At 40.6% G+C, this 12,909-nt stretch overlaps 1 protein-coding gene across 1 annotated transcript in view; it reads left to right on the top strand.

Annotated features, from left to right (window-relative positions):
• Positions 1-12,909, top strand: part of col24a1 (collagen type XXIV alpha 1 chain) — a gene marked incomplete at its 5' end in the record, with an annotated part of 80,257 nt that overhangs the window by 61,508 nt on the left and 5,840 nt on the right. The window contains 16 exons of the mRNA XM_079221555.1: positions 241-294; positions 702-809; positions 1,572-1,625; positions 2,007-2,114; positions 3,481-3,534; positions 4,444-4,497; positions 4,634-4,690; positions 5,686-5,739; positions 6,433-6,486; positions 6,942-6,995; positions 8,111-8,164; positions 8,723-8,830; positions 11,198-11,305; positions 11,444-11,551; positions 12,623-12,676; positions 12,841-12,903. Of these exons, the coding sequence (XP_079077681.1) occupies positions 241-294; positions 702-809; positions 1,572-1,625; positions 2,007-2,114; positions 3,481-3,534; positions 4,444-4,497; positions 4,634-4,690; positions 5,686-5,739; positions 6,433-6,486; positions 6,942-6,995; positions 8,111-8,164; positions 8,723-8,830; positions 11,198-11,305; positions 11,444-11,551; positions 12,623-12,676; positions 12,841-12,903 (1,146 nt within the window). The remainder of the gene's footprint in view (positions 1-240; positions 295-701; positions 810-1,571; positions 1,626-2,006; positions 2,115-3,480; positions 3,535-4,443; positions 4,498-4,633; positions 4,691-5,685; positions 5,740-6,432; positions 6,487-6,941; positions 6,996-8,110; positions 8,165-8,722; positions 8,831-11,197; positions 11,306-11,443; positions 11,552-12,622; positions 12,677-12,840; positions 12,904-12,909) is intronic.

Below are 12,909 nucleotides of genomic sequence, written 5' to 3' on the forward strand. Positions count from 1 at the left end.
CCTTCACGGCAACACAACCTTTTTAAACAACAATTGCTTCCTTTGTTTTATACGTATCGTTTATATGTTTTAGTGTTATTATGCCTTCCATTGTTTTATTGCTTGGTTTTATTGTGCACTATTTGCACATTATATCTGCCATCACAGAGACAATATCAATGTCACAGTTCTCACAGTTGATATGTCATGTTTTACAATAGTGAAGAGCCTTTGTTGTTGTTGTTGTTGTTGTGTTTGTAGGGTCTTCCTGGTCCCCCTGGGGAAGATGGCACCCAAGGAAAAGATGGAACCAAGGTAAACACAACAAGACAGTCTTAGTTAACTTAACTTCACTCCTTTCTTACAAAATCAAGCCTGCAGCCAAAATTAGTTATGTATTTGTTTTTAGCAGGGTTCTTGATATGACAACAATAATAGGTGATAAGAGATGAGTTGAGGATTATTGCAATTGAATTCAAGTCATACTCTGAATATCACCACAATGCACAAAGAACACCAATCCACCCAGTTGCACACTAAATTTGAATGGGTTATGAAGTCTAACAAAAGAAATTGAATAAAAACTATTCCAATAAAGCCTTTTTCAGCTTCTGAGCACCACAAGTTGTCTGACCTATTGACCTGTCTCTGTATGTAATATGGAAATTATCATTTAACTGTCTTTCGCTGGTTGTCTGCCTCTCTTTCTCTGTGCCTATCAGGGGGAGCCTGGTGAGCGTGGGCCAATCGGAGAGCCTGGGGACAAAGGAATGGAAGGAGACCCTGGGCCCTTAGGACTACCTGGAGGGCCTGGGAAACAGGGCTTTCGTGTAAGTTTATTTTATGTTTCCAAACTGCCAGAAATGACTGTCACAGAAATTGCTCCCTGTATTGACTTTCTGATTGACTCAGAAAAGACACACTTGCGTCCAGCTGAAGTAAAAACTAGATTTGAATAGTCGCTGGTTCCCTCTGGGTTTTTTGTGGTTATTATGGTTATTTATGTGAGAGCTAACAAGAGATTGATGTTACGGCGACATGAGACATGGCAAAATAAATCACACCCGTAGTATTTTAAATTCCTGCAACTGACTGAGTAGATTTCAAAAGTGCTCTGAACCAAATAATGCTCTTGTGTCCCAGTAGGGGTCAGCCTTCTCTTTAACAAAGCCTCTTAACTCGGGGAACAAAAGTCACAATGTCATTGATTGTGGATGTTTAGTGCTGCATGACAGATGTCAGCCAAAGTCTTCTCAGTCTCAGTGCTTGTTTGTGATGAGATCCAGATCCAGATTTATCAACGGGTGTTTAGGGCCAGGAAGGTCACAGGTGTCAGGAAGGAAGACTTCCGGGCACACATACAAAGCTCTGTGAGGGAACTGTGAAAACAAACATGTGAGCTGATAAAGCTGCTAAATGTTACAAATGACATTGGAGAGTACAAGCAATTAGCTTCCGCACAGAACTTTGCCTTCTTATAATGTCTGAAAAAACTAAATGCTGATGTGTGTCATCAGGTTCAGTTGTCAATGCCTATGATTATAGAATACATGTTTTATGTCTGTGATAATCATTTCATGTGTCTCCTACAGGGGCCAGAAGGAAAACTGGGGCCATTAGGGAACAGAGGACGGCATGGAAAGAAGGTAAGGACCTTGTTCACCACCACTTTTGGTCTACATTCTGTTTCTCATTAGGAAACAGCAGGAACTAAGAGGATTTAGTCCAAGCTCCTTTGGTGTTCAGGTGGTTGCAGAGAACTAGAACATCTCTTTCAGCTGCCTGACCTATCATTTGGTTCAAATGCAAAGTGTTCGACTAGAGTTCTGAGAACTAACTGCAACCAGCATTCAAGACAAATATCCCTAAGTGCCAGCATGGCTGTATTTTCTTGAAGGACAATGCGACAGGATGGATGCTTCGTTCCGTTAAAAGAGGTTGAAAGCTAACTTTCAACTTTAAAGGGTTTTCTTCATACTGGCACAGTGCTGTTTTTCATCCCCCATTGACAATCTGTTTCTTTCCAGGGAGAAAGAGGTCCTCCGGGGCTTGTTGGTGAGATCGGCGGACGAGGAGACATCGGCCAGTCAGGCGAGCTGGGGCTGAAAGGTGCCAGAGGAACGCGAGGCACACCAGTGAGTTCCCACTCTTCCTGTGTTTCCGCTCACTTAATCCTGTCTCAGAGTCGGACTGAAACTTTTGCACAGAAATGAGCGATGGTAAAGTCCCACTGAAGTAACATTTTGTCGTCCGTTTGATAGTATATAAAAAGTTAACAGGTTTTTATAATTAAATGCAAAAAAAAGACAGTATTTGATTGGCAGCAGCTGGTATGCTGCTAGAGTGCTGGTGTAACACCGTAGAGAACAAGAGTATGCAAAGAAACTTGTAGATGACATGTTATGGGCTGACTGTGCTGTCAGTGAATAGAAAGGACCACACCAGCATCAAACAGGACCGCAGTGACATGCAGGTACTTTTACAAGTAATGTGACGCATCTAAGCAGGTAATTAGCAACACATTCCTCAGTGTATAATATATTATAAAGAAAGCTGAGCCATGCAGTCAGTGCCTGCATGTTCCAAGACACATTGAGTGCAAGCTTGTGTCCAACGTCGCCTCTGTGCGCCTCATCACTCCACTCTGCAGCCGGGGAATAAGACACGGGAAACTTCTGCCAGTCTTGAGGAGCTTTTGCATTTATTTGGGCAAAAACGGCTAACTCTGTTGTACATTCACTTGATATCTTTACTGCTAAACTTAAACTCTCCTCTTCTCTGATCGTTCTCTCTCGTCTGCTCACACTTCATTCAAGTCGCTCTCTCCCTCAGTCCACCACACGCTCCCTAAGCACCTACACACATACACACTCACACACAGATAAAAACACACACACCCCACAGTACTGGCTCTGCTCTTCTTAAAATGAGCTACGCTAATTTGACAACAACCAGTCGCTGTTTGCTCTCGGCAGCTTAGGTTCTGGAGGGTCCCGCTGGCTGTTTTCACAAATTGCAATACAAGAGAAGAGAACAAGGAAGTTCTGTGTTTGAGCATCATCTAGACTAGAGCATGCCAGCTGCCTAGCTAGAGCATCCAAGCTGCGGAATGTATTAATTAGATTGACTATATTTACCATAAACACTGATTGGACATCCACATAAAAGGAGCAAAGCATCAAATGCCCTTCCTTGTTCCAAGCCGGAGAGAGAGCAGGAAGAAATGAAGAGGAAGGCATTTATTCTTTTTTTTTCTTTACAGGAAAAGGCAGCTCTCTTCCCAGTAGAATCACTTAGACCGTGTTGTGATTGCTGTGGAGAAAAGATTTATATCCCCATCATAACACAGATCCAGGCACAGGATTGAGTTCGCATTTGTGTCTGTTTGAGGCCAAGCTATGGATATATTGAGCTGGACCAGCGGAACAAAAATAAGCAAAAACAACAGCACTGGAAAAGATTCACTGTCTTATTTTGTTGCATTTTCTGCATTGCTTCCAGGGTCGACCTGGAGTCATGGGGATAGAAGGGCAACCAGGGCTGGCAGGATACACAGTGAGTTTCTCCAATCTGTGGTTTTATTAGATCCATTTGCCAATCTACACATGCATACTGCACAGGTTTTACTGGGTAGTTTAATCCCTGACTGGTCTGAGCGTTGGCACGCACATCCCACTCTGTTTACATTCATTGGGGGCCTATCCTACAGAGGAGGATTACAAAGTTTAGATAACCTTTTGTAGAAACTCCGGATTCCTCTACAATCTGCAACATGGCAAGTAGAAAGTAGCTTTTCAAGGATTATCTCATATAATGTAACCCTGATTTAGGGAACTTCATGCATGCTTCATACATACTGATACTTGCTTCATACATGCTTATAATACAGATTTTAACTCAACATAGCTGTTTTCAATCAAGCTTTCTCACCTCCCTTGGTAGCCTTGTGCCTTAATCCCATGTGCTGAAGACACATCATCCTTATCATTCTTATATTTCACATTACTCTGTATTGTTAATTGTCCAATAAACACAAAATACTAGGGGGGAAAAACTACACAAATAACCACAAGAGTAAAAACAAGAGGTTGAATCGAACATGGTAAAATCAAGTTGATTTTTCCAGGTAACTCTACATCCTGACAATGCCAACATCAATGGGTTTAGGTTGCATAACTTGAACAGGGTCCTCAAGTTCATTATGACCCTTTCAACTAATGTGTACACAGGCTCTTAGACATTGTCACACTTGACTCAGGTTGCTGAGTGATTTCTGAGTTTGTAACAAAACACAAATCCTGAAGTAGTAGAATGTAAGAGCATCTCTACAAAGAGTCTTTCTTACATTAAACACCTTTGATTAATACGCTGACAGCCTAACTCATGTTTCTCCAAGAAACATGCTGTAGCCAGTAAAATTGTGGTGGCTTTGTTTGCTACAATAATCAGTTTTCTTCTTTGTAGGGTCACTCTGGCAAGCCTGGGCCCATTGGACCACCAGGGCCTAAAGGTGAAAAGGTAATATGATACCTCAACTAGTGTTTGAAATGTAATTATTTCAGAGTTTTTTGTTTTAGGTGAAATGTAATTCAGTGTACTGTCTGCAAAATCTTATGTCTGCATGTGTGATTGTGTGTTTGTTGCTGCATTCCAGGGTTATCCAGGCGAGGACAATAAGACCCCAGGACTCCCAGGGCCCTTAGGTGAACCAGTAGGTTTTGCTTTCCTTTAAACTCTCCTTTCTGATCTCTAACACACTCCGTTTAGTCCAATCCATTTAAATATCCCATTGACACTTAAAATAAAAAGGAAACCTGATCAACTCCTGATTTGAACACCAAGTACACACATTTTTGTTTCAGTGTTTTCTGTTCTTAAACCTTTCATGAATATGGACCCTGATTATGTGACCCAAATCTTTTCTGCTCATTGCAGGCTGAGCATGAACAAGTAAATGTTATACAAGGTAAAGGTTAAGCGTAGCATTGTTAGTACTCTTATATTCACCAATAATGAAAATAGAGGTCTTTTCACAACATTGAACACACATGTTCTACACTTAAAAATGAAACAGGCTTCATTACTCTGCATTCATACAAAACATTTGTGTCTTTGTCAAGCGCAAGAGAGTCAGTGAGGGACATTACTCAGCAAGAAAACAAAGTCATTTGTGATGACTTGATACGCCTTGATCAAAAGGATCAAGGCGTATCAACAAGTCTTAGCAGCTTGGGACAGCACAGCGTTATAGTACCATGACTAGTATGCACTTTGAGACACATTTCACAGCATAGGACGTCACCACCGAGATTGGCCGACAATGCATTAACAATCGAGTCAGTGAAAGTCTCCAGGGGTCGAGATGGCGACCTACTATATGAGTAGTATTGGATTATCAAGTTGGCACAGTATTACAGTACATACTGTAGCATGACCAATACAATGGTAGCCTGTGTCTTGTTGCAGCTCCAACCAAGATTGAATGAAAGCAAGGTTCAAGGTGAAATTATGCCTTTCCATTTGACTCCAGTAAAGATCCAGACTTATAGATCACATCTATACAATATGTTTCATGTGTGTTGGCCTGACAAGTGGCTCTGTCTTGAAGTAGCTGCCCAGCTCAATTGAGGCTTTGTGGGTATAAATGAAGGCATGAATGTACAGTACTGTATGTGTGTTCATGTGTTTGCATCTGTGTCTACACAGGGGCCCCCAGGAGAACGAGGAGAGCGCGGAGAGCCAGGGGATGAAGGATATCAGGTAGACAAAACCATTAAATCAACATCAGACATATCAAACAGTCACCACTGTGTGTGTGTGTGTGTGTGTGTGTGTGTGTGTGTGTGTGTGTGTGTGTGTGTGTGTGTGTGTGTGTGTGTGTGTGTGTGTGTGTGTGTGTACTTGATTGTTGTTCATACTCTTGGCTCCAACAATTACTGCTCTGCTCAGGTACTGTAAGGGCAGACCACACATGTTTAGAGAGGATTACCACATTCCCAGAAATAATCCTGCAAAAATCTGGTGTTTTTCATGCCTCTCAGGTTCAGGATTATTCGCTCTAATAAAAATAAACATGCACACATTCACAGTGCAAGTTGGTATGTGGGTTACCTTAGTTTGAACAGTGTGGTCCGTAGCTACAGCATTGTAAACAGGGAAATACTAGATAATTTAGATGATGATAACAATACACTTCATATGTCTTCTTATCATACATGTGTTATCCCTCCCTATGTTCTTATTCATTCTAATCATATGTTTTTAAGGAAACTCCTAAGGACGCAGTCGGTCCCAATCATCCTTTCTCATGGTGTCGTGAGAATACACATTGTTTTGGGCAAGATGTTCTTTCTTTAGTAAAGAAAGCGGCAATGACATGTACATGTCATATCTCCCAGACATCTCACCACTGATAAAGATCAAACTATAATTTTATATTTATCTGTGTTTCAGGGCCATGTTGGTACCATTGGATTTCGTGGAGCTGTTGGACCACAAGGCCCACCGGTAAATCAGTAAATATGTGAAGCACAGTAGCTATAGTGTATAACAATTCAACTTTTACATGTTTTTTTTTCTATAAACAGGGATGTAAAAAGATTGAAAGTGTTGGAAAGAACAAAAAACATGATGCAAATGTTGTTCTTTTCCTGTAGCTGGGCTCATAATGTGAATTATTAAAATGTGTTTTCTTAACAAAAGAGTTGGGCGTAGAGTCTTTATTTAAAGCACAGGAATTATTTGGGGGATTATGAGTTTTGTGCTAAGAAGACAATTTGGCCTCATGGAGTGTCAACAATGGACAGACTTGGATTAAGAAGGAGCAGTGGAGATAAAGTGGGACTAATTTGCCAATTTTGGCATCCACAATAATGTTGTTTTATCTGAAAACTGAACATAGTATGGATTCCTACAACATCTTAATATTAATGCGTGTGTGTGTTTGTCTTTGTCTTGTTTAGGGATCAACAGGCCTCCCTGGAGAATCAGGCCCAATAGGAGACATCGGAGCGCCGGTGAGTCCTTGCATATCCTGAAAGCAAGAAAATCTATGTACAACATTTCTCTCATTTATAAAGCGAGGATTATGAACGAGTTTTCGTGGCCACCCTAAATTCTTGATCATACTGATTTAAGATGCCCTTTTTAATGCCTCTGAGTCAGTAGCAGACGTGGTCGAAGGCATTATTTTTTCAGGTTGTCCTTACGGCCGTCTGTCCCATTCTTGTGAATGCTTTATCTCAGGAGATCTTGAGTGGATTTCTTCACATTTGGCACTGCCTACTAGGATTCGAGGCTGAACTGATGAATTTGGGCAGTTCTTTCCTGAACCTTGTCACAGGCCCTCTGATTACATAACTGTATGCATCATGTGAAACAACTTGAAGCTTCCTTGAGCAAATTCCCCATAGTCGTTTTAGAAGAGAAGGATTCACAGGTTTCCAGATACCACAGACTTTCTTACACATGTAAAACAGCTTGTTTGTAAGAGTGATGATTATATAACCAGTCCAAAAAATGTGTGAGTCTTTCTACAATTTATTCAGCTTGGCTTGAGTTGGAACTGAGTTTTAGCAATATTGTCACATGCAACATATCCTCTGTTTAGAAACATCGATAAAAGTCAGCTTGAAAACAGGAAACTTTTAGGAACTTCTATATTTCTGTTTAATATGAATGGCTTTTGTAAAGCATCCTTTGAGGCATATCTTTCTATGACTGTACATATACGTACATGACTCGTTGTATCAGGGCCTGGAGAAAACATATGAACCGCAAAAGGATGGTTTCATAGGAAAGACTAATCTTTCTATGTACCAACAAGTTTATAAAGCTTATGGTATTTAGCATGATGATATATAGAATGTGCTATTATTAAAAACATAAAGCAGTGGAGGTTTCCTGTGTTACTTTTATGCCACACAGTATATCAAACACCTCAATGCGATTTAATCCAATGCTATTTGAGGTGTAAATATACAGTTTACAGTTGTCCAATTTCTTTGACTGTCAGAAATAAAATTTAGACACAATCCTGATCTTGGGTCCTCCATAAGACTCATGTTAGACTTGGTCTGTGTTTTTGTGAATGCCGATTTATGTTTTATTCTGCATGTGTGCGTTTATCCAGGGCTTGGGAGGAAATAAGGGAGCAAGAGGGCTGAGTGGGGCTCCTGGCATTGAAGTGAGTATCACATCACCTCAACCAAATGCATGGCTCAGAAAGAGACAGCAGCGCATCACAATTAAAAGCACTTTCCACCATCATTGGCTGTGTGATGAGGATGCATTTAGGTAGAGGGAAACAGCTGAGTACCGTCGGTGTTACCAAAGTATTACATGTTTACCAATTGGTTACCACTACTGCGTTTAAAAATGAGAGAGAATGCAATTAGATCTTGTGACTTAAAAAATGCTGTGCTACTTTCCATTGTGAGATAATATAATGAACAGGTGTTTGCCAGAAAATGTCAGCTGCAACAGTATTGTATTTTTGTAAGTGACGGTGTCAATTTTAAGTGTCTAAATAAACTTACTTTTATTGGGTGATGGGAAAAATACTTGCAAATATTTATTGGCTGAAGTTTTCAAGGATGGATCTCTTTATTTAGACATTTTAGAGGAAGAGTTAAATTGTAGAAACCTGGTCTGATAGATTTGGTGATATGGTGCTCATGAGTAAATGCCCCTCAGGCTGATATTGAGATGGAGTGACATTGTCTCTGTTATGGACATTTTCCAGGGGCCATTTGGTTCACCTGGGCTCGTGGGCCTGATGGGTTACCCAGGAACGGATGGTCCCCCAGGACTTACTGGCTTACCAGGATTTCCAGGAAAACGTGGACGACAGGTAATGAATGACAGCACATAAATGGATGTAATTTTAATGGCATACACATTTAGATGTATCCCAAAGTAAACTGGAATGTAAAGAAAGTTGTGGGTAAATTAATAGATACTCGTCCATTTACCGCATTTCTTCAAGGTAATATCATACATGCACATCCTGTTTTACAGCTGCAACCTCTTTTCTTTCCTCTGTACTTTCATGTCAATGCATGATAATCAGGAGGCACAACTACAATTATTGTATGAAATTGGATCTTCACACAACTCGGTCTATTCATCTGGTTTTCCTGCAGAATATATCGACAGTGTGGGATGAATATCTTGGAAATGGCCCTTTGGACTGCTTAAGGGCAATTAGCATTATAGAAAATGCTGCTAAACGACTAACCAAAAATGAGAATGCTTTGTGATTCCTTGCATGTGTTGGTTATATTACAGAGTGTACTGTATGCCTACGTTTTTAATGTATTGACTCCGCTGATGTTGTATAGCCTCGTCTACAGTATCTATAACTCTGCAGGCAGGAATGAAACACGCAACACCCACTTTACAGCTCTTTATGATATTGCAGTAGCTAGCAAATGTTTTTTTGTCAGGCACTGTTCCCTTCATGTTACGCCTCATAGGGATTTTGAAAGATGGAGACTCTGACTGAGACATACGGTTTTGATTAACTTATCAGTAAATGCCTTGTTTGATTTGATTGGCTTCTTCTGGGTCTTTCAAAATAGGTGTGCAGCCAAAGTGGATTGGGATTTCATGCATGAGTGGCCTTTTCAGCCAAGAGTTAGAAAGACATGTCTTCTCTGTCTGGCTTTCATTTATATAATGCGGTTGTTTAAAAGTCTAGTAAGTCTAATTTTGGTTACTGGAGTTTTTCACTTTGACTGAACTATACCGCTCCTAAATCACACAAACTACTGTACATTTGAAATATATGTTTTATTCACAGAACGCTTTTCTTATAAGTGACAAGTTTTTAAAAATAGCAGGTTCTCTAAGCCAGTCTGCTTCAGTAGTCTAGAGCTCTCTGGGTGTTCTTTCACTACGAGCACCCAGGGCTGTCTCAGCAGGAGATATCCTCTGCTGGCAGGCGAGGAAATTCATCTGACAACATTTCACCAGCAACTCAGGAACTAGACAGGTGTTTTTGCTGGAGGCTCCAGCTTTTGGGTCAGCCAATAAGAAGGATGCACATGTGCATATGATAACATAAGAAAACCTGATGGTACCTAATCTGTATCAACAAGCCTTTACGTGCTGCTTTTGCTTACTATCGAGGAGTAAGAATTCCTGAACTGTAAAAGCAGTGAGTGTTGTCAAAACAAATATGTACAAAGTTATTCAAGGGTCCCTATTTTTGATTTTGCATTGATGATGATTGAATCCATGTGCTCCCCGTGGTAATACTATGTATGTATATACTGTATAAGTCTATTTATATATAGATAGCTTCATAGCACCTGCAGGTTGGGAGTTCACCCAGAACATCTGGTTCCAGATTTATCCGCACAGTGATCGAGCAACAGAAGCCAAGTGTAAGGCGACGACCCGCTCACTTCAAATATCACTCGCTGCTTCTGCCTCACCGCACTGCTCATGGAGCAGCTAACCGCTGTGATTTGTGGTGTGAGAGAGCAACTCAGTGACATGCAGTCAGTTTTATGGGTAGGCTCAGGAAGCACACTGCCAAGAAATATAACCAGGAGAGATCAGTAGACCTTACTGTGGCCGCTGTGAAAAAAAAATAGATTTCGGAAATGTGTTTGGATATATTGAAATAAACATTGAAATTGAAACATAATTGAAGAAATTAATTGATTTTCATTATATATTACACAGCTTTGACAGCTGTTTTTGGGCCTATGTTTACCCTACCATTGACTGTTTAAGACTTTTCCTTGTTGGTGCATTCAAGGAAGCTCTGACATTAGAAGTATGAGTGTCAGCTGTTTAAGAGCAAACTTGAAATGCAAGAATTGTCCATCAATTTGTGTTTTTTGTTAAGCACCAATATGAGCCTTCATGAGTCTTTAACCGCCAATAAATCCTCAAAGTACCATGTTGAGGTTTTTTCCCGCTTTGGAGAAAGGTTTTGATGAGTGGGTTTGGGTTTTGCTCGTATCTTATGTAAGGACGCTCACACAAACTGTCGATGGTTTAATGCTATTTTATTGCTGTTATGTTCCAACAAATGTTGCCATGCATCAGCAAAGGCTGGGAAAAAGAAGAATGCTTGCTGTAAACATGGTTGTAAACGACGCAGGTTCTAAAAAATTATTATAATTATAATTTGTATTTATATTTTTCATAGTAAGACACAACTTATGTTATTGTTTTGATTTGACATTGGCCACATTTTGTTCAGGGTCAAAGAAGCTCGGTGGGACAGGAGGGATCTGCTGGACGTCCAGGTCCCAGGGGATTGATTGGACTTCCTGGACCATCTGGTGAAAGAGGACCGTCTGGTCAGAAGGTGAAAACGATAATACATATTGAATTAATTTATTATAAATTGTAGCAAGGTGTCTTGACAGAACAAAAATGTCTCTGGTGGAGAAAGATTTTCATGAATTGGACTAACTTTCTTATTTCTTGACCTTTGTTGGATCAGGGAGACCTGGGACTGCCAGGGGACAGGGGAGCCTCGGGAATCAAAGGCAGAGAGGGAGTTACAGGTGACCAGGGCAGGTTAGGCGACCTGGGGCCCAAAGGACAACTAGTGAGTATATAGTGGCAGTTGAGATTTAAAGAAGAAAAAAAATCCTATAGTAGCATTACCAGTAGTGTGACTGAACTTTCCTCCTTTTGAGGTGAATATTGCATGTGAAACCTCTTCTACCCTGTTCTTCTATTCTACCACTGATGTTTCTTTGCAACTATTTGATTCTCAGATTCATAACTTTTTATTTAATGGTCACAAATGTGTCTTTCACAGATCAAATATTTTCTTGACTTTAGAAAGTTTAGGTTACTTCATTGCTCATTTTAAATTGATACCCGCCTAGGGTTTCATAAACTTAAATACATTATTTAATACCTCTCTAAATATAGCTTCAGGGGGTTAGGAAGACAACCTGTGTGCCTGACACTTTTCCACCCTGAGTGGAGTAACAAATTATCTGGGCAAGACCAGGAATGGAAACATTCCGCCTGTTCAGGCCGAGTTATGTAAGATCCTCACCCTCCAGAGACCTGAAAATAAGGTGCTCCACTTTACTTATGTAACTCCTCAAAGAGAAGAAAAAAGAAACAACATTCAATCCCTCGCTCTCCTCTCCCTCCACTAGTTTTCTCCATTGATGCTCATGAAACAGAGAGCAGACTCGGGCCCTTGAGTCAGATCCCTTTGCACTTTTCAGTCAATAGAGTTTCTCGGTCAAAGTCACTGGCCAGAAAGTGGAGCTGTCTAGAGGATGTGGACGACTGGCTGTACAAACATAGAGTGTCTGCCACTCTAGACAACAGACAGTGCTCAGACACAGAATAGGGTCCAGACACCATACCCCAGACTTTCTAGGAGAGTGTATGTATGTGAGCTGGGGCCACTGTAGATCCAGACATAAAGCCTTGTGTGTGCTTCTGTTTTTAAATAGCACTTGTAAAAAGGGTATGAAAAATCACACAATTCCTTACACACACACACTCAGACATGCACACCACATACACAGACACACATTGTACTTATGATCTGATAATGATGTGTTTTTCAAATGCACACTAAATGTCACAATGGCAGTGTGTAAAATGCAAAGCTCCTCTGTTATGATGTGATTTTCTTTTGTGCTTTCAGGGGGAAGCTGGAGATTTGGGAATGGTTGGTTTACAGGGCTTCCCAGGGCCAATGGTAAGAGACCATGAGAGAGTAGCAAACCAAGACTTAGAGTAAAAAAGATGATAAAACAGAACAGAAGGAAATAAATATGCTGTAATTTTCAAAACAAGTGCTCGATCATATTGTCCCTGTATACTGACACACGGAGTACCTAAACCTCTTTTTCCTTCAAACAGGGGCCGAATGGTGATTTAGGATTGAGAGGCTTCCCTGGCCCGAAAGGCCCAATGGGCACTCTGGTAAGT

Source organism: Taurulus bubalis (assembly GCF_910589615.1).
Source record: "Taurulus bubalis genome assembly, chromosome: 7".
NCBI classification, from domain to species: domain Eukaryota; kingdom Metazoa; phylum Chordata; class Actinopteri; order Perciformes; family Cottidae; genus Taurulus; species Taurulus bubalis.